The following is a 20,637-nucleotide window of genomic DNA, read 5'->3' on the forward strand; positions in this document are numbered from 1 at the left end:
AAACTTATTATACATTTGAAACAATGGTATGACGTCATACGAGGCAATACCATACCGGAGTCATATATCAATACAGAAAAAGAGTTCACTGTCATAATTATATTGTATGATATTAGAAATACTCATTAACACCCTTTTTACTCTGTGGTGGATTCATTTTACTTAATTATATGCTGTGAAGTAAATAAATCTATCAAATATGTCTGCCGTCCCTAACTGGATAGCTTTAAATCATTACAATTCTGCTGCTCTACTTCTCCATTTTGTGCAGCTGGCCTGTGATGCAGACACGGAATAGTGAAATGATAAACGGATTGCTCTTTGTAACGTTGCATCGCTAATTACACTTTCATGAAATCAGTTTTCGTCTGTATCAAAAATATTACTTTCCGGCGGCGATGTTAATAAACCTCTTCACTGATCTTCAATTAGTTCAGTTGCTCAAAAAGTACACCCTTCAACCTTAGCGAAACTTGGTATATAACTGATATCATATTGGAACTTATATATTTTTTCGGTTTGAGAAAGGAAGACATGAATTTTCGTGTACTTGAAATTTTGCATCAAAAATACTTGCAAAGTCGGACAAAGCCGGCTAAATAAGTGTAAATGATTAGGTCACGTGACCCGAAGGATAAAGACGACCTATTGCTATTGTGTGTCGTCAGGCGTAGTCCGCCGTCCATAAACTTTTCCTTTAAAACAGTATTCCTGTTAAACTTATGAGCAGATTTCACCTAAATTAATGTCTGGATACATTATTAGGGAGTGGCAATGGTACCAAACGTCGATGATGTGACTATGATTTGTCCTCACTAAATCTTGTTTTTTTTCGTCTTGGTCCAAAATCCAACATAACTCAACTTGAACAAATAATCTGAAATACTTCTCCAGTTTCATTCACACCATTGAGAGAAATATAAAGAGTTTAATTAGTCACGTAAAACAAACAGATGATATGTTGTCATTTTTCCGCCTGGTTAAAACTTCAACATTATAGACACAGTAGCCATACTGTAACGTGATTGCACAACTATTTCTCGTGAACTAAACCTACCAATGATGAGTTTCCGATACTTTCAAGGAATGTTCAAAATTTGAATTCATCAGATTTGTTAGATCACTATCATCAAATTCTCTTGCCTTTCTAGGTGTATCCTTTGATTGTCAGATGACTGTTAGGGGCCATGGCCCTCTTGTATATCAATAATTATCGAGAGATGTGTTAAACTTAAAATTCATTGAAGGTAATTGAGAATCCGAGTCTCAACGTGATTAAGTAAGTGTATAATACTCCGAGTTCTAAGATTTGTAACTACGGGCATAAAATAGATCCAGATAGTTCCAACATCACATCCATGCAGTTCCATACACAAAATCTGACTGATTTTAACATACAAACATTTACAATCCGGGCAGTAACATACACAAAATCTTATTGATTTCAACATACAAACATTTACAATCCGGACAGTAACATACACAAAATCCTATTGATTTCAACATACAAACATTTACAATCCGGACAGTAACATACACAAAATCTTATTGATTTCAACATACAAACATTTACAATCCGGACAGTAACATACACAAAATCTAACTGATTTCAACATACAAACATTTACAATCCGGACAGTAACATACACAAAATCTGACTGATTTCAACATACAAACATTTACAATCCGGGCAGTAACATACACAAAATCTTATTGATTTCAACATACAAACATTTACAATCCGGACAGTAACATACACAAAATCTGACTGATTCCAACATACAAACATTTACAATCCGGACAGTAACATACACAAAATCTGACTGATTTCAACATACAAACATTTACAATCCGGACAGTAACATACACAAATTCTGACTTGACAAAAAACTCATATTAAAGGTGGATGAAATCAGCGGTACGGAGTAAGTGATTAAACTATGTGCAGAGAAATGTTCGGTAACAGCTAATTAAATACCAACATGTCAACGTAATCACATCCCAAACTCAACTTCAATAAAACTAGGGCAGAATATGGGCATACGAAACACGGAGACTCTAGACAAAGTACCGAGATTAAGACCACGGTGGAGTATTCTGCTTCATTAGAAATTAAATCTTACATTTTAAAAATGCGGCCCAAGCCGATGACGTCAATACCTTACTAATCAAAATTATTATTGTACCAGAAACTATTTGAGTACCTCAGATTTATCTTTGTAGCTCACATCAGAGACATTACTTGTTGGCATTTAAGATTTGAAGAAAAATCTATACCATATGACACTTAAAGATGGTTATCGCAACTTTCATTCGAGACATATCTAACACTAGTTATGGAAAACCACGCACTTTTTTTATATACATCAGATAAATCGTTTAACTAAACTCACAAAATAAATGGTGCGGATTGTTGCTTTGATTCCCAACACCCTGAAGACTTTTCCTTATCCTACATCGTTAATGTGTTACATCATGTACACTTTGTGTAATAGCTGCCCTTCCGTCTGCGTTTTAACCACAAATTCATTTTTTGCAGGTTATTCCAGAAACTCTGGAAACGTAAATGAATACAACAACTACGCTTTTAGCTGCAACTCGGGGTATTTCATGGACGCGACATCAGCCACCTGGTACGACTGTTCGAACCATAACGTACTGAGTTACATACAAGGTTACATCGACAACAAGAACTCGTACACTCTGTATATATCAGATACTAACTTTGGTTTGTCCAACACCGGGTGTAATGGATATATTTACGTGGCATGGGAATGCGGACGTAAGTTTGAACATAATGTCAGCCCATTATTGTCGTAATTAAAATCATGTTTTGAATTGAATTCGGTATTAAAATCAATGGTATATCTGAACTTTCCTATTTAATAAATTGTTTTTTGAACTTGAACTTTATTCGAAATTATTCAACCAATTGGTGTTCATCTGAAGTTACCTTATTTACATTCGTGGTACATCTTTCAAATATTGCAGAATTTTGCACATGAAGATCTTCAATCCTATAATTGTATGAATAACATGCGTATTTACTTTTCAAAAATGCATTTTATACAGATGGTGTAATTTCGGTACTGTGACTAGGTACTAAATGATGTATTTTTCTATTCGTGAACCAGGCAATGGTGGATGGTCTGATTGGTCAGCCTGGGATGACTGTCCAGTTATCTGCGGGGGAGGTGTATCAGTTTCAAGGTCACGGTCGTGTAACAACCCTTCCTTTGAGTCTCCCGGGGCCTACTGCTCTGGGGATGCGACAGAGACTCAATACTGTAACACACAAGCTTGTGACGGTTCGTATACATTGATAAGACTTATTCCAACATCATTCAACAAGAGTGATATGTTTATGTTGATAAAATAAAAGATGTTCACTATTCTATACATATAAAATTACATTCTATAAACATACGATCGCAATTCAGGACGTTTTCCTCTTTACATCAAAATATGAAAGGGATTTCTGCCACACAATTTTGATCTATATGGTAATGTTAATTGTGTTTTGTACTGTTATAGATCGTCTTGTTAACTAACATTATCTTAATTTTTCCTTCTTTTTATTTTCCAGATGATGCCCAATTGGTAAATCACCGTGGACGTAAGTTAATCTAGATCTTCTGTTGATTCTTGTGTGTCCTTTCACTGGTATTGGTAGCTGGTATGGTGGCACCACTACGTATTGAGACAGGGCGCTGTCAAAACATCTTTATATTCGAACGTGTGTGCTTTTACTACCTTGAAGAGGCGGAGGATGAAGAACATGTGCTCTGTCGGTCCCCAATGTACAAGGGCTTTAGAACTCTTTTATCCTCGAAAGCGCAATCTATTAATGATGATTTTAGAGATATGCTCGATAGTGATAAAGTGTCTTTCGTTTTATCAAGCAGTGAAATATGTAAACTCGGGTCCAAAAACTGCTTTAATATTTTAAATGACACAGAATTATTTAAGTAAGTAGGATCTAAATATGTTATTTGACTTTGTTGTACATAGATCAATTAATTATATATGTGATATAGTAATTATGTGTCTGACAATATTTAACGTGGTGATAATTGTGCAATTTGTCATTATTTTAAGTTTATTTTTCACGAATTTTCTATTCATTTGTTTGGTGATGAACCTGCAAAGGTTTATTTGATGAAGCTGTATGTCTTAATATGCATTCAAATTATAATATTCATTTTTAATCTGTCTCATATAATTCATTACTGAATGGCTCATTTAGTTCTGTTTGACAAACGTACTGTTTTATGTATATTGTACATTCTATGTGTAAATGAGTTGAGACGTTCATAATAATAATAAGTTGTATATATATAGGACGTTTCCATAGTGATAACCATATGAGAGGTCTGGATCACCTTTAGTAATCTATATCACTTGTTACCTCGTCACAGCATGGACCTTGGTGTACAAGGCACCAGCGGGTACGACAGTATCAGGATACAATGATTACTACTCGCACTTCGCAGACAGCTCCACTTCTAGCACTTTGAACGACGGATCCGTGACAGTCATGCGAGACTTCGGTTCTGGCGGAAGTGCATTCAAATCTTCAAAGCTGCTACAGTGGGAATCTGGCATCACCATATCTGCCGTAAGGAAGCTCTTTATGAACAATATATGAAACAAATGGAAAACATCCTTTATATAACATGTTTCAAATAACTAAAATACATACCCCAAAGAAGACCAAATCTTATTATATCTTTCGCAGTGAAACATTAATAGATCAACTTATAAGGAGTATTTTTACTCATCGAAAATTAAAAGGGTTGATATTTTCTCCTTTTTTGACAATGATATCACTTTGAAAATAATAGGATTTGACTCAGTTACTGATCACCTTGACCAGTCCGAATATCTCTGTACTATACATGTTGTAATGCTCGTTGTGGCGGGAAAACTTTCAAAATCTACACGCTTACTATGCTTTCTTGGGAAAAAAATCAAGTTTCAACAAGGAATCTCTATGTTAAACCCCGATAGGTCATATTGCATGCACGTCACAAAGTGTATTGTACTGATAACGAGGTTGTCATATGATCATTATTTTTTTATTTGTATTAAAAACTTCATTTAATCCTTGCCAAAACAACATAACGTCAAACTAAACCCTGGTTATATAGAAAATATGGTAAATACGAAATAATATGTGATAATTCCTCATAGGTGAGACTTTCAGTCTTCAAAAACGGAGAAGAAGCAGCCTATGTTATATTTGATGCACGTGGGAAAGGGAAGTTGGAATGGTTCGACTGTAATAATATTGTTGGCTCCAGCTACACAGATATAGCGACCTACACAGAACAGTACTGCGGATTCACGTAAGTGTTTCCAAGAAACATTGAAAGATATGTAAACATAATTTATCTAGTTTGAAAACAATATTACCGTAAAAAAACATGTAATGGGTGCACCTATGTATTGTGCGCAGGTACTTGGGCTGAAAATGGTAAAAAAGAGCTTCTACTTACGTGATGTGTGCACTTACGTAATACGCACAGGTACTTTTTTGAGGCTGAAAATGGTAAAAAGAGCGTCTACTTGCATAATGTGCGCATCACAAAATTCGGTCAAAATCGATCTCGGAATGTTTAACTTGAAAGTATTCTCTTTTAATAACCTTCTGTTTAATTACAACCTAATGTTTGTGCATCTTCTTGTTTGTTTTCTTTGAAATCAGACACGTCTTGGTATCATTTACTTACCTATCAAATTATCCATTATTTATCTGAAGTACACAAACATTTGTCTTCATACTAGCCTTAATCAACAGTGTTCAATGCTGAAATCACAGGTACAAGTCACAATCCATGTATATATATATATATACCTGTGATATATATATAATGACCAATTAAGGTAATTCTGATCTCCGCGAGTCAAGTTTTCTATCATGCCTGGCTGTCACATCGTGTCGAGCCAGCTGCCCTACTTCAGGCCCCGACTATGTACTACCAACTCTAAAGCAAGCAATAGGTATACGGATCGCGGAATGGTATCGCAAGGAATGAGCATGCATATGAGTATTGTCAAATGAAGAACAGCGTATCATTACACATTTTGGTGCGAAAATCCCTAGTTATTATAAGACGTAAAGATATCATTCATAAACACCATAAAGACCAATTGTAATAAATATTGAATTAAATCTATAGTCAGAGGATAAAGCTCAATCGACACTCTGCATACTATTATGTCAATGATAACGTCCACCATTACACATGAAAACGGACTAAGTGTTGATAGCTTCTGGTTCGTCGTGATATCAGACGTGAAGTAGACTAAAACGAAAACTGTTATTGTCCTAACAGTTGAACAGATAAGTGTTTCAAAAAACAATTATATTATAATCGACATATTTTTTTTCAATTCCAGAACAGGGCAGTGTGCTTGCCGATCGTATTGTCCTGCTAGCTGCTATCCTGTTTATAATGGTTTCGAACATGATACTCCGATAGTTTGCATTGATTATTTTATTTATTATTGTTTTTCATAAATAAATTGTCAAATCCTTTTTGTGTCAGTTCTGAGCATCAGATAATCCCGACAATCAAACATGGCGGCCTCGCAGAATCTTCCAGGAAAAACACATTGAAAATCCTACAGCTACGTACTTTGGACGTTTATTTTCTCAAAACAAAAAACAAAAAAAAAACAAAAAACAAAAAAAATGCGCACATCACGTGTGTTTTTACAGTACATGCTATAGCTGTTGTGTTTATATATATACCTATTGATAACGAAAAGGACGTGTCTTTTATACATTCTACAAATACATACGATGGTGAGTTTATTAATGTGCAAGGAACACTTTATGTAAATTTTCTGTTGCAGACCATACACGGCAAACGTCAAGAGGAACTTTTACATCAACGCTTACACAACCTCATGTACTGGCACATACGGATGGATTATGTTAAAGGATTATAATTCCGTAACTGATTGTTCTGTGTGGGACGTTGGTACAACCAGTAGTCCATATATAAAGTATTCTACTAGTACCACACTGCAAAATTTTCAGACTGGTATGTACACAACTCTACCAATTGCATTTTTTGCCATCTGAAATATTAATTTTCTGTCCACAGGTTCAATTGGCTCCGGTGACACCTTGGCAGTACTTGTCTAAATTGTTCATTTTCTGTCCACAGGTTCAATTGGCTCCGGTGACACCTTGGCAGTACTTGTCTAAATTGTTCATTTTCTGTCCACAGGTTCAATTGGCTCCGGTGACACCTTGGCAGTACTTGTCTAAATTGTTCATTTTCTGTCCACAGGTTCAATTGGCTCCGGTGACAGCTTGGCTATATTCATAATGGGTAAGTGGTTCCAAATATAATTATCAAACTTGAAAATTATAATGTTTGGTTCAGTGGACAATTACATGTTATTTCGTGTTTAAAAATATACTCTGTATTGATGTATCAAATTTCTGGTTTTTGACTCCATGAACGCGAACTTACGTAGTATGTTTTTCACTCTAACTGTCATTTATAAGATAAAAGAAATATATATTTCACGGTTTTCAGAATGGCACATGGTTTTCAAGGGAATCCAAGGTGTGACCCCTGCGGCAGGGTCACTGGTAACACTGTGGACGGGGTCTGCTGTTGAGAACGACAACGATGACACGAAAACCACCATTACAAACTCACCTAGTGATACTGTGAAATCAAGTCTGGTGGAGGACTGGCAGGGATACTTTACTATGATTGATATGGTACGTAGATCTTGTTCAGCAAGTTCCGTTAGATATCCCAGTCTACCTGTTGTAATGTAGTTTTGGATAGTGAACGTTTGGTTAATATCATTACATGGTATAAATAGTGACACTCCTGAATTATCAGTTTACGAACATAAATGTTGAAAGCGCTTGAAATCATGTCATCTGTTTTTTAGGATAAATTCTATTTTCGTGAAACAATATTGTAAAAATGGAATATTATTAATGCTAGATGAAAAAAAAGAAATCGGGTATCGTCAGAAAAGACATTTTTTTGTTATAATATAGTAGTGCCGGTTTTTTTTTTTATTTAAATGATTCCCCTACGATGACAGGTGAAGTACGCGTATTTCACAAGCGGCGAAGAAAAAGCATATGTCGTGTTTGATGGACGAGGTACAACAAAGTCAACATGGTTTGCTGACGGAAAAAAAATATATTCTAGTTACACTGACATCACAACAGATACACCAACCACAAGTGGTATAACAGGGTAGGTTATTTTTTATGTTTCCATTTCGGCCCGATGAATTTAAACCCATTTTCACTCTTTGGGATATTGACGTAGTAATGAACTTGTGTGTCCACAACAGTTACTATATTAACGACAGACAACTATAATTAGCGAGATGATATTTTAGCGCAATAACTTTAGCACAAAAAGAGTTAAAACTCAAGCCGAAGTTTTGAACTAAGAAATGGTTTATAGGATCAGAAACAAATTGACAATTACTCTAGTATTTAAAATATATTCATAGACTCGGAGAAATGTGCTGGAGTGGAGAGATTCTTTGAAAAGAAAACCTGCTTACGTTAATGCTGTATGATGCAGTTTGATTATTTGGCTTCCCGGTATCTAATTCTGAATTTGCATTGAAAGGTACAATTCTCTTGTGTGCTCTGATGTTTTTAAACTGTAGTCATACCTCACATTTTACCTCTAAATTTGTGGAAGTATTGTGAAATAGATGAAGAGTGTTTTGTTTACTTAACTGCAAAAAAATACCCCAAAATATGCCAACACATGAACAATCCAAACTCAAATTCAATAAAACTAGGGGAAAATATAAACAAAAGAAAGATTTACACGGTAACTCATGAAAACTCACAAGAAGAATAAGAACATGTGATTCAAAGGAGTAAGCGTCCTCTACTTCATCGACAACACCAGCCGTGTCAATCTTGGTCAATCCATGTAAGTAATGTCACATTCTCAAATGAGAACAAGGAACACAACACCAGAACCAACAGGCAAACTAGCGAGCATCAAACACGTCCAGTTAAAATATTCTGAACTGTTTGAATGATTTACCAACTGTTTCCGATACTAATGCTGCTGTTATATTTGGTCTTCAGAGTCGGGTGACCGTTAAGAACCAGGGACTACTATTTTCACCAAAAAAAAAAGTTCTGACCAAAACATGAAACAACGCCATATCTGTTTCTTTCCAAAGTTTGTACAAAATACAGACATCTTTCAGGACAAATTTTGGAATTTGATAAGTAAATCAAAATAATGAATTTAACTGTGTCATATAACTGCTTTGTAATTCTAGAAGTCCTCAATGTTGCTATGGTTGGTACATGGAGAAGAACACGTCTATATTTCCAGAACACATTGACCTATTCTCATCATTCTTTATCACTGGTTGTTATGTAAATCTTTCTTGTCCTGATGTGTTCCTATTGTTTAGTCGATTATGAGTTTGAATTGCGAAAATTTGACATAGAATTTATGAAATGGAGAGATAGAAGGATTGAAGAGAAAAGGTGGAGAAAGAGACAAAAATCCTATTGATATTCTCTTGTATTTTATTGATTTGCTCAGTATCTCGACCAGAATTATATTTGTTTCATTTTCACATTTTCATTAGATATATTTTGTTTAATCATTATCACACATTACTTCACAGAGACACATACAGGAAGTTTGCTCTGATACGAACTAGTAGTTCATGTTCCGGTTTATCGGCCTGGATGATGGTTCTGGATGTTGGAGGAAGTGTAGCCTGCTCGTTTGATAATAATGTACAAACACGCCCCTACTTCCTGTATAGTGGCGGTACAACAGACAGTGTTGCAGAGTCAGGTAAGTACATAAACATCACAATTTTGATAAATGGTTGACTTGAATTTGTTAATATCCAATATTTTTAATACCAATGTCAGTTTCATAGTAATAATAATATTAATATTGATAAATTCTTTTATTTAGACAGGGTTACATATTTAGACTTTCGTTTAGTTTTACAATATTGCCCTGTTTAAGACACACAAAAGTATATACAGGGTACAACAACACGCTTTGAGAATCTACACGACATAGAAATAGGATACATAGGTAACCTGTATATATAATCTACACGACATAGAAATAGGATACATAGGTAACCTGTATATATAATCTACACGACATAGAAATAGGATACATAGGTAACCTGTATATATAATCTACACGACATAGAAATAGGATACATAGGTAACCTGTATATATAATCTACACGACATAGAAATAGGGCATATAGGTAACCTGTATATATAATCTACACGACATAGAAATAGGGCACATAGGTAACCTGTATATATAATCTACACGACATAGAAATAGGTAACCTGTATATATAGTTAACCTGTATATATAATCTACACGACATAGAAATAGGATACATAGGTAACCTGTATATATAATCTACACGACATAGAAATAGGATACATAGGTAACCTGTATATATAATCTACACGACATAGAAATAGGGTACATAGGTAACCTGTATATATAATCTACACGACATAGAAATAGGATACATAGGTAACCTGTATATATAATCTACACGACATAGAATATATAATACGACATAGAAATATACATAGGTAACCTGTATATATAATCTACACGACATAGAAATAGGATACATAGGTAACCTGTATATATAATCTACACGACATAGAAATAGGATACATAGGTAACCTGTATATATAATCTACACGACATAGAAATAGGATACATAGGTAACCTGTATATATAATCTACACGACATAGAAATAGGATACATAGGTAACCTGTATATATAATCTACACGACATAGAAATAGGATACATAGGTAACCTGTATATATAATCTACACGACATAGAAATAGGATACATAGGTAACCTGTATATATAATCTACACGACATAGTATATAAATAGGATACATAGGTAACCTGTATATATAATCTACACGACATAGAAATAGGATACATAGGTAACCTGTATATATAATCTACACGACATAGAAATAGGATACATAGGTAACCTGTATATATAATCTACACGACATAGAAATAGGATACATAGGTAACCTGTATATATATACACGACATAGAAATAGGATACATAGGTAACCTGTATATATAATCTACACGACATAGAAATAGGATACATAGGTAACCTGTATATATAATCTACACGACATAGAAATAGGATACATAGGTAACCTGTATATATAATCTACACGACATAGAAATAGGATACATAGGTAACCTGTATATATAATCTACACGACATAGAAATAGGATACATAGGTAACCTGTATATATAATCTAAACGACATAGAAATAGGATACATAGGTAACCTGTATATATAATCTACACGACATAGAAATAGGATACATAGGTAACCTGTATATATAATCTACACGACATAGAAATAGGATACATAGGTAACCTGTATATATAATCTACACGACATAGAAATAGGATACATAGGTAACCTGTATATATAATCTACATGACATAGAAATAGAATACATAGGTAACCTGTATATATAAGTACGCTAATCAGTAAATTGTAATATATCTTCATATAAGAAATTAAGAGGGAAAATGTTAATTACAGATATACAATATAAAAGTAATACCATACTTAGAATGCAGAACAGAAAGCAGGTGATTAGGTAGCCCTTACATAACAAAGTTTCTGGCTGCGATTTATAAATAAATGTATGTTTTTTAAAATATAATGAGAATGTAGTGGTAGAATTAAAGGACCATCCTTAAATTTTCATGTTTGTGTCAGTTTCACAGAGTCCTGTGTGATTAAGACTTAATCTTATTTTGTTATATCACTCTCTGTTTTGGTCGTGGTGATGTTCTGCCTTTAGTTTGTTTTTTTTTAAATTGATAAGACAAATGTTTTATTTACTTTTTTAACATATTGTAATGCTATACATCAGGTGTGCCCCAAGGAACCTCTGCGGACCAACGCTTTTCTTACATCAATTCAGAATACATCAAACGCATTGATACTTTTGAAAGATGATAGTATAACATGTATTTATGAAACAATCCACAATACAGAGGGTACAATCAATCTACAAGACCGCAGAATAACGAAACCTTAACTGTAACCTTAATCCTAACCCTAATGAAATTTCACCAACATGTTGAGGTGAATACAATCTGCAAAATCACATAAATCAAGGTAAAAGGTCACAGAACAGTCTTAAATATGCCAATTAAACACAAACTCAAAGTCAGTTCAACACAAATCATAGATCATGCAGACCTAAACTGGAATACTGCTCTTCCACATGGAACTCCTGCATCACTAAACACAAAACCATGACACTACACAGTATAGCAGCATGCAATGTCTTAACACCGATACCATATAACAGCAGCTTATCTATTGACATGTTACAATGGCCAACACTTAAACAAGAGGACTGTGCTCAAGCAGCATTCCCTTTTATAGACCAGTGCATCAACATGTACAGTTGCAGCAATAGAATACAAAAGATATATGCCCAATATTCATAATTATTAACAAAAAAATAAATACCTTTTTTTCCTCACACGTCCCTACGCACATTCAAACCCCTTCTCTCCACCTCTACATAATTTTCGATCTCTTAAATCTTTTGAAAACTTGGAATAAGATTGTATAACCTTGGGATTCTGTTATGTAATCGGTCAACATCACAGGAAAAACTCGAAGACTAGCATTCATTATATAAAATAGAATACTTTATATAAAATAGAATTCATTATGTAAACTAGAATTAATTATATAAAATAGAATTCATTATATCTAAAAAAAAGTATTCATTATATCAAATAACATTCATTATATAAAATAGAATTAATTAAATTCATTCATATATATATAACTGCCCCAGAAGACAGTTAATATCGGGGTGTTTATCCGTTGTCTGAGGAAAAAAAATTCCTTCAATAGTGTACACAAGTGTGTTAGGAATGAGAGATGTTAATTTTTGGAAAATTCAGTCACAGAGATATTATACAGGAAAGTATGGTAGTGTGGACTGAAATAGAAAACGGAAAGGTTGGATAAGTCTTACTGAATTTCTATTTGAAAATTTTAAATTGTGATAGTATCGTATGTAGTTTGTTAAGAATGTATGGAGAAAATGGTAACTCGATTTTTACATAACTATACACGTGTTTGTATATTCTTACCTTCTCAGGTGGTAATTGGGACTCGGCTGGATTTCCATCTGCACACACTATGGGCATTTTTGTAAAAGGTCTGTGATTTTTTTTAAACACGTTTATTTCATTTTATAGATTACACACATCATGCCTAATATAAACTTGACAGTTTTGGAAAGTTAAAAAAAATGTATTCATCTTTACCAGATCAGCGATAATGATTTGAAGAGTTAACGAGTGAAATTAGATAATGAACATGTCCATATAAGATTTAATTATCGTGACGTCATATCATTATATATAATATACAATGATATACAAATCTGTATTTGACACATTAGAAAATAAATGTTAATTTTTGACGCCGCCTTATATAAGGTTTATTTTCAATCGTTTAATTGTTTTCATAATACAGGGTTTTACCCAGTGATGAAGTGGGCCAGAGGTCAAACAATATCCCCAGCTTCCAGTGTCTACAACCTTTGGACTGGGACGTATACATTGAATGAATTTACAACTTCTGCTCATTCGTTTGCTGCCTCTACTGCTACATATAAATCCAGTATTGTAGACAGTTGGACAAGTTATTACATCAAGGCGGTAAGACTGTTACTTGTATCAATAAAACAACATCAGTGAAATAGACAGTAAGGACACATAGTAAAACACAGCGGCTTTTTCGGAAAGGTTACATCTTACAAAAAAAACGGCATTCGTTTTTGCCTCAGTCAAAATGGCATTTAAATGCACATTTACAATTATTTCTGGCAGCGTAGAGCTGTAAAGTTGCTAGTCACATGTTCGTTCCTTTCTGGAAACATAATCTCCTTCCTGTTGCACTAAACAGCATTTGATAGGAAAACAAATAAAATTCAGCTTTTTTGCTCTGCCATTTTCGTTTTGCTCATATGATACTGTGTTGGAATTGAGATTGTGTTTTACCAATAACAATTTGCATTGTATTTAACAGGTGCGCGTTTCTATGTACACGAGCGGGGTGGAACAGGCCTATATTGTATTTGATGCCCATGGATCAGACAAATCCTCTTGGTTTGACTGTGACAGAATTTTATACACAAACTATGTGGACTTGAACAGGAGAACCTCGCCCCCTCATTACTGTAGCATTGCAGGGTATGAAACATTTCACTGTAAATCAGTTTTATTCTTTACTTCGTTATTTTGAGATATCTTAAAATCTTAGTTTAATCTTTACTTCATTATCTTGCAGCTGTTTTGAGATATCTTAAAATCGCATGCATTTAAAAGATATTATCACAACTAGTTAAAAGGAGAACGAAAACATAAATTGACATTGAGAATATGAAACAAACTGACAGGAAAAATAACTATATGAAGAAATATTTGGGTAGTAGTGACAGCTATTGTACATTTTACAGGAAATATTCTGTGCACAAGGGTCTCATATTGGTCGTAAAACAGTAATATGTAATTTGACTGTGAATTTTGGTAACGTGATATGTTATATATAAGGGCTGATTGAAAAGTTTCCTAACAAGCCAGTCGCTTTAAAAAGGTTCAAACTCCTCACTTGCTGGCAGAAACATGCTTGTCACTCTAAAGAATTTGTTTTTGAAATACCTGTGAGCATAGGTCATATCGTAAAAAAAAATGGATGATAATTTGACTTTTGTTATTTACTTGTCATCTTTCTTTTACTTCGTTTCACGATGTTATTAGACTTAAAATGGTGAAGTATTTTCTTCATTCAGTTCACCCTTATTACCCACAAATGCTGTTTTCCATTCAGAGACTCTTCACAAAATAGAAGATTCTTCATTGAGTACACCTACAGCAGCTGTGATACGGCTGGGGGCTGGATTGGAGTGTTTGAAGGCTCTTCCTGCAATTATGATAATAAAGCTACTTCACCCTTCGCCATGTACAGTGACGCATCGCCCAACAGATATGAATACAATATCAGTACGTTAAAAAAAGAAAGGGACGTTATGTTGAATGGGCAAAGTTGTGCAGAAAAGATAAATTATGTAATAGAAATAGGCTTGTAAAACTATTCATTAATGCTTAATACAATAGAGTTAGAATTCTACTAATAGTTGGTAGAATGGCTACACTCGTCTCTTATATAATTTGTTTGTTTTTACAATTACTTAAATTAAATGAAGTTTCTTATTTTTCAGATATGGCTGTTGCTGACGTGTTTGTAATATCCATTGGTAAGTTGTTGAATTTAATTAATTGAAATAAACAATATCTTGATATTTGATCCACCAAAACTTTTACTCTTTTTCTAAAAATCTCTAGACATCTAGAACATCAGACAGTGTACATTGAAGTAAAAACATACTGGCACATTTACTGTTAACAACAAATAGGTTTTGGGAGGGTACTATCATGTTAACCATAAACAGCAGATAGTTGATAAGCATGATAATTTCAATTTCCTTGTTATGAATTTTGCCACTTCAGGATAGCTACTTTCCTGATTCCCCAACCTATGATGTCACAGTTAAGTCAATATTCAAGGTCCTATTCCCATTATCACGATTTTTGTGCAAGATATCGTCGACTGACAAACTCATAACACGGGATATGAAAATATGCATGTTGATGAAAAATCATGGCGATGTTTTGCAGTTGTCATACTGATTTCATTGAGAAATATTCTATTTCTGTGTGCGATATGAAGCTGTTCATGTTTGATACTCGTTAGTTTGTCTGTTGGTTCCGTCGTTGTATACTTTATTTGAAAACGTAACATTACTTACCTGGATTGACAAAGATTTACATGGCTAAAGCAGAAGATGTTTACTCTTATGGTCTTATTCTTCTCCTCCACAATTGGTTCTTTTGTTCGTATTTTGCGTTAGTTTTATTGGAATTTGGATAATGAATATGTTCTGTGGTTAGTATTTTCTTCATGCTTATATAAATCAAAATAATGGAGCGTATCGGATACAAGTACATTAAGCGTTAACAAAAAATAGTTGCATCATATCATTATATGAAAAATTGCCTTCACGTTTTATGTATTTTTTCTATGTAGCAATGGACGACTTTTGTGACTTCAGTCCATGCCAAAATGGCGGCACTTGTTACCACAGGGGTGTTAAATATGAATGTGTCTGTGATGGCGATTACTACGGATTGGACTGTGCAGATCGTAAGTTTTGGTTTTTATCATACAACCCCTATTCTAATTTATCTTCGAAATCTGTTTTAAAAAATGAATCAATTTTCAACTGGTTTTTGACTCAACCTGGATTTATTCCAAAATTTCTTTAAATTTTAAAGTGTATCGGTTTCATTCTTAAGTCTTCTAAGTACTACATGCATATATAATAAATTGATGAAAGTTATACAAAATCGTCTCCGTTAAATTTTAAATATTTACGATGAATATAGCTCGATTCACTAGTGGACGGATACTTCACGGTATGGACGGACGGGGGTATCTGTAGTATGACATGCTATGCTTTAAGTTAAGATATCTTGACAGTCAAAGCTCAAATAAGTGCAATTTTCCCACTAACTTTTTGTCCAGATCATAATTTTGATATCTTAATGAAAGTCGTTGTATGCCTTTATCTCTCAGTGACAAAGTGCAGTGTTTTCTCATTGGATCATTGTGATCATGACCCCAAAGTTAAAGGTCAAAGTGACAAAGTGCAGTGCCTTGCCATTGGATAATTTGACCTGTAGTGCATTTCCCCCAATGATCAAATAATAACAGTAACTGAAATTATCAGAATTTTTACTCTTGCACACCTAACCTACTATAAAAATTTTGGTTCTATAAAAAAAAATCTCAATTTTTTTTATCCACAGTTTAGTGATATGTGTTATAGTGTTTCCCAAGTAGTGTTTTTATTGTGTCACTAGTTCAATGTCTTGACATGCCTTGATTAATTTATTATATTTGAACTTATCTTAGTCGTCATCTGAAACAAATCACTTATTCTGTCAAAATTGAAGACTAAACAGATTGAAGTATTATTTATTTGATATATTATTTTTAGTTGACGGAAACTTCACGGCCTGGACGGACTGGGGTACTTGTAGTACGACGTGCTACGCATGGGGAACACATAGTAGGACGAGAACATGTACCAATCCGACACCAGCCGGCCCTAACGGTCAAAGCTGTACGGGAGATACGTCAGAAACACAGGGATGCATTCCAGATCTTGACGTGTGCTCAGGTGGGTCTTGTTGCATGTTTTACTTAGTTCATTCAACTTTTACATCGTTTTATCGTTTTCCACAGTGAGCTCGTTACGCGCTTATGTTTGAAATAACATGCTATATTTTCTTTCGAAGCCATCATATGTGACATTTCGAAATCCACTGAATTATTGGTTCTACAATGTTGACATTTCGTTTGATCAGCTTTTAGGTTCCTCAATTACTCTTCACTTTTAAAATTTAGTTCCTAAGCATCACTGACGTGTCCTCAGAGGACAAAACACATGAGTGTTGCAGTTTACTTCATTATACGGTTTTACTGTATCTAAATTTGTATTGAAAGGTGCTGTTTACTTGGTTAAAAATTTGGGTTACCCTTGTAGAACAAAGCATTAAACCACAAGCAAGAACAAAGTGCAAAATATACCGGTGATTTCTATAAAGTTCAAAAGCACAGTCAGTACAAATAACTTACAAGCATAGGAAACAACAAGCACGTTATTCTATATTGATGATACCATTCATTTATAAAATTATCGAATAAAACAAACAAAACCAAGGCAAAAATACACACAGGGCTTTTATGGCATACACAGTTGACAGGATAAACTTTTTCTGTGCAAACGTTGGTTGTTTCATTGAAGAATACAGATGATGAAAAACGTTGAAAACGTTTAGTTAACATTGACAACAATAATGTGTCGACCTTCTCTTCATTGCAGTGTACAATACTGGAAACATCCAAGTTGACTCGTCCTACACCATGGTGTGTCCGTCGGGACTGCACATATTTGTATCTAGTGCCTTTTATGGATACAGTAGTACCTGCTACGATACAGATCCTCTGTCTGACGTCAGGGTTGTGTGTCAGGGAAGGAACACTAATTGTACTATTACCTTCAATGACGCGACTTTTGGTGGAAATCCTTGTTCATCACACTCAGTCACGAAATACGGATATGCTACAATGACCTGTGTTGGTGAGTAGATCATTTAGTTTAATCCAACCTTATTATCTCGAAGTTGACAGGACCATCGACTTTGAAATTACCGAGTATTCGGTTATGATCCCTTCTGTTGGAAATTTCTCTGAATTAATCACCATTTCCTGTTTCGAATATATGTTTATTTATCATTTTATCCTATCTTAATCTCTCTTACTTTCAGAATCTCTGCAGTTATCTACATTCCAGGGTCGTAAGTGGTCATCCTTTCTGTAATAAGAATATAAAAAACACTATTAAGTAAAGTGTAATGATAACAGAACATCAGAACAGTTCATTTTTTAAACCATATCGCTTGTATATAACAATTAATGACTGTGCTTGTGTGACATATTCTAATAGTCTATTGGCTTGTCTTCAGCTTGGCGGCTTGTATTCAAGGCTCCCTCTGGCACAGCTCCACCTTCATCATATGCTGATGTAGCCTCGTTTTACCTGTCGTCCGATACAGTAAATGATGGTACAGAGAGTGTGATGACAGATTTCTCATCCGGAGGCCAAATGTACAAATCTGCCCTGTTGAATGAATGGGGAGTCAACAAAACATTCTCAGCTGTATGTAGTCATGTACCCTCTATCAATATAGAATTATTCTCAGCTGTACATAGTCATATACCCTCTATCAATATAGAATTATTCTCACCTGTATGTAGTCATATACCCTCTATCAATATAGAATTATTCTCAGCTGTACATAGTCATATACCCTCTATCAATATAGAATTATTCTCAGCTGTATGAAGTCATATACCCTCTATCAATATAGAATTATTCTCACCTGTATGTAGTCATATACCCTCTATCAATATAGAATTATTCTCAGCTGTATGTAGTCATATACCCTCTATCAATATAGAATTATTCTCAGCTGTACATAGTCATATACCCTCTATCAATATAGAATTATTCTCAGCTGTATGAAGTCATATACCCTCTATCAATATAGAATTATTCTCACCTGTATGTAGTCATATACCCTCTATCAATATAGAATTATTCTCAGCTGTATGTAGTCATATACCCTCTATCAATATAGAATTATTCTCAGCTGTACATAGTCATAAACCCTCTATCAATATAGAATTATTCTCAGCTGTATGTAGTCATGTACCCTCTATTAATATAGAATTATTCTAAACCAATGAGCTAAGGATGCCTTGTTATAATTAAAATATTTATCGCAGACACTCTACATTATTTTGTCGAAAAAAACCTTATTGATATAAAGTGATGACATAACCTTCACTTTTGAGAAAATTGGATGTTATTTTTGTTATTGTTATTTAAACTTTTTTTTCGTTTTCAGTCTAGAATTATTCAATACCATTGTGCTGAGATTGTCGCATCATAGCATTATTTATAAGGCAATCTGCATGATTTTGTTGTAAAAAGTGACGATATACTGTTAAAAATTCATGAGTAGGTTTTTATATTACCTTTGTTACTATCACTTTAATTTCCATATCATAGGTACGATACTCGATTTACAAGAACGGAGAGGAGGTTGCATACATCGTATTTGATGGTCGCGGTACATCTAAAGGCACCTGGATGGACTGCAGCAACATCCTGTATTCAAGTTACACAGATATAACGACGGTGTCAAAGAACTATTGTCTTATTAAGTGAGTTTATCTTTAATTCAATGATGCTGCCTACAGGTAAACAAACTGTGTTAATGATGATGAAAGTGCATCCATGAAATTTTTAAAAAATTTTTATACGCCCGTCGGAAGACAGGGCGTGTTATATTTTCCCGCAGGCGGGCGGGCGGCCTCACATAGGTTTCCGTTCGATAACTTGAATATTTTTTACAGAACGATTTGAAAATTCACATGAAGGTTTACTACCAAAATAGTTTTGGACGGGCGTATATTGTTCCGCCCTGCGGTACTCTTGTTTTCATCTGTATCTCCTTTTCACACAAAGAATAATTGAATTACTAATATTTTGATCTTATTGTATAATGCAATGAAACAATTTGAAAAAATTCTCTTGAAAAAAAAAGTTCTTGCAGTCTACATGTCAAACGTATAATACATATACAGAATACCAGTCACCATCCTCAGCTTAAGAAAACTTTCAAATTTTGAAAATATACAGAGTATCACTTACCATCAACACAATGTGTATTTACAAGATACACAACATAAAAACATGTTGTCTTCAAACTTCAAATTTATGTTTAAAACCAAATAATTCCTAACCACTGTCAGCAATTTCAATGTAATGTGATTAATGTCATTTGTAATATAAAAGCTATGGTTTTGATAGCAGGAATTT

General features: G+C 34.1%; 1 protein-coding gene across 1 annotated transcript; it reads left to right on the forward strand.

The window, feature by feature from the left end:
- Positions 1-3,109: 3,109 nt before the first annotated feature.
- On the forward strand, positions 3,110-19,983 carry LOC132564627 (uncharacterized). Its single transcript, XM_060229273.1, has 18 exons — positions 3,110-3,308; positions 3,587-3,616; positions 4,419-4,618; positions 5,194-5,348; positions 6,862-7,052; positions 7,305-7,346; positions 7,557-7,747; positions 8,086-8,243; positions 9,664-9,839; positions 13,219-13,278; positions 13,599-13,783; positions 14,154-14,317; positions 14,955-15,127; positions 15,346-15,381; positions 16,212-16,328; positions 17,185-17,367; positions 18,716-18,909; positions 19,825-19,983. Exons 1-18 carry the CDS (start codon positions 3,110-3,112, stop codon positions 19,981-19,983), a joined length of 2,613 nt encoding a protein of 870 aa, XP_060085256.1.
- Positions 19,984-20,637: the final 654 nt, after the last annotated feature.

The sequence above is a fragment of the Ylistrum balloti genome, unplaced genomic scaffold, assembly GCF_031769215.1.
Source record: "Ylistrum balloti isolate Yb309-2 unplaced genomic scaffold, AGI_CSIRO_Ybal_v1 Utg372444, whole genome shotgun sequence".
NCBI lineage: Eukaryota > Metazoa > Mollusca > Bivalvia > Pectinida > Pectinidae > Ylistrum > Ylistrum balloti.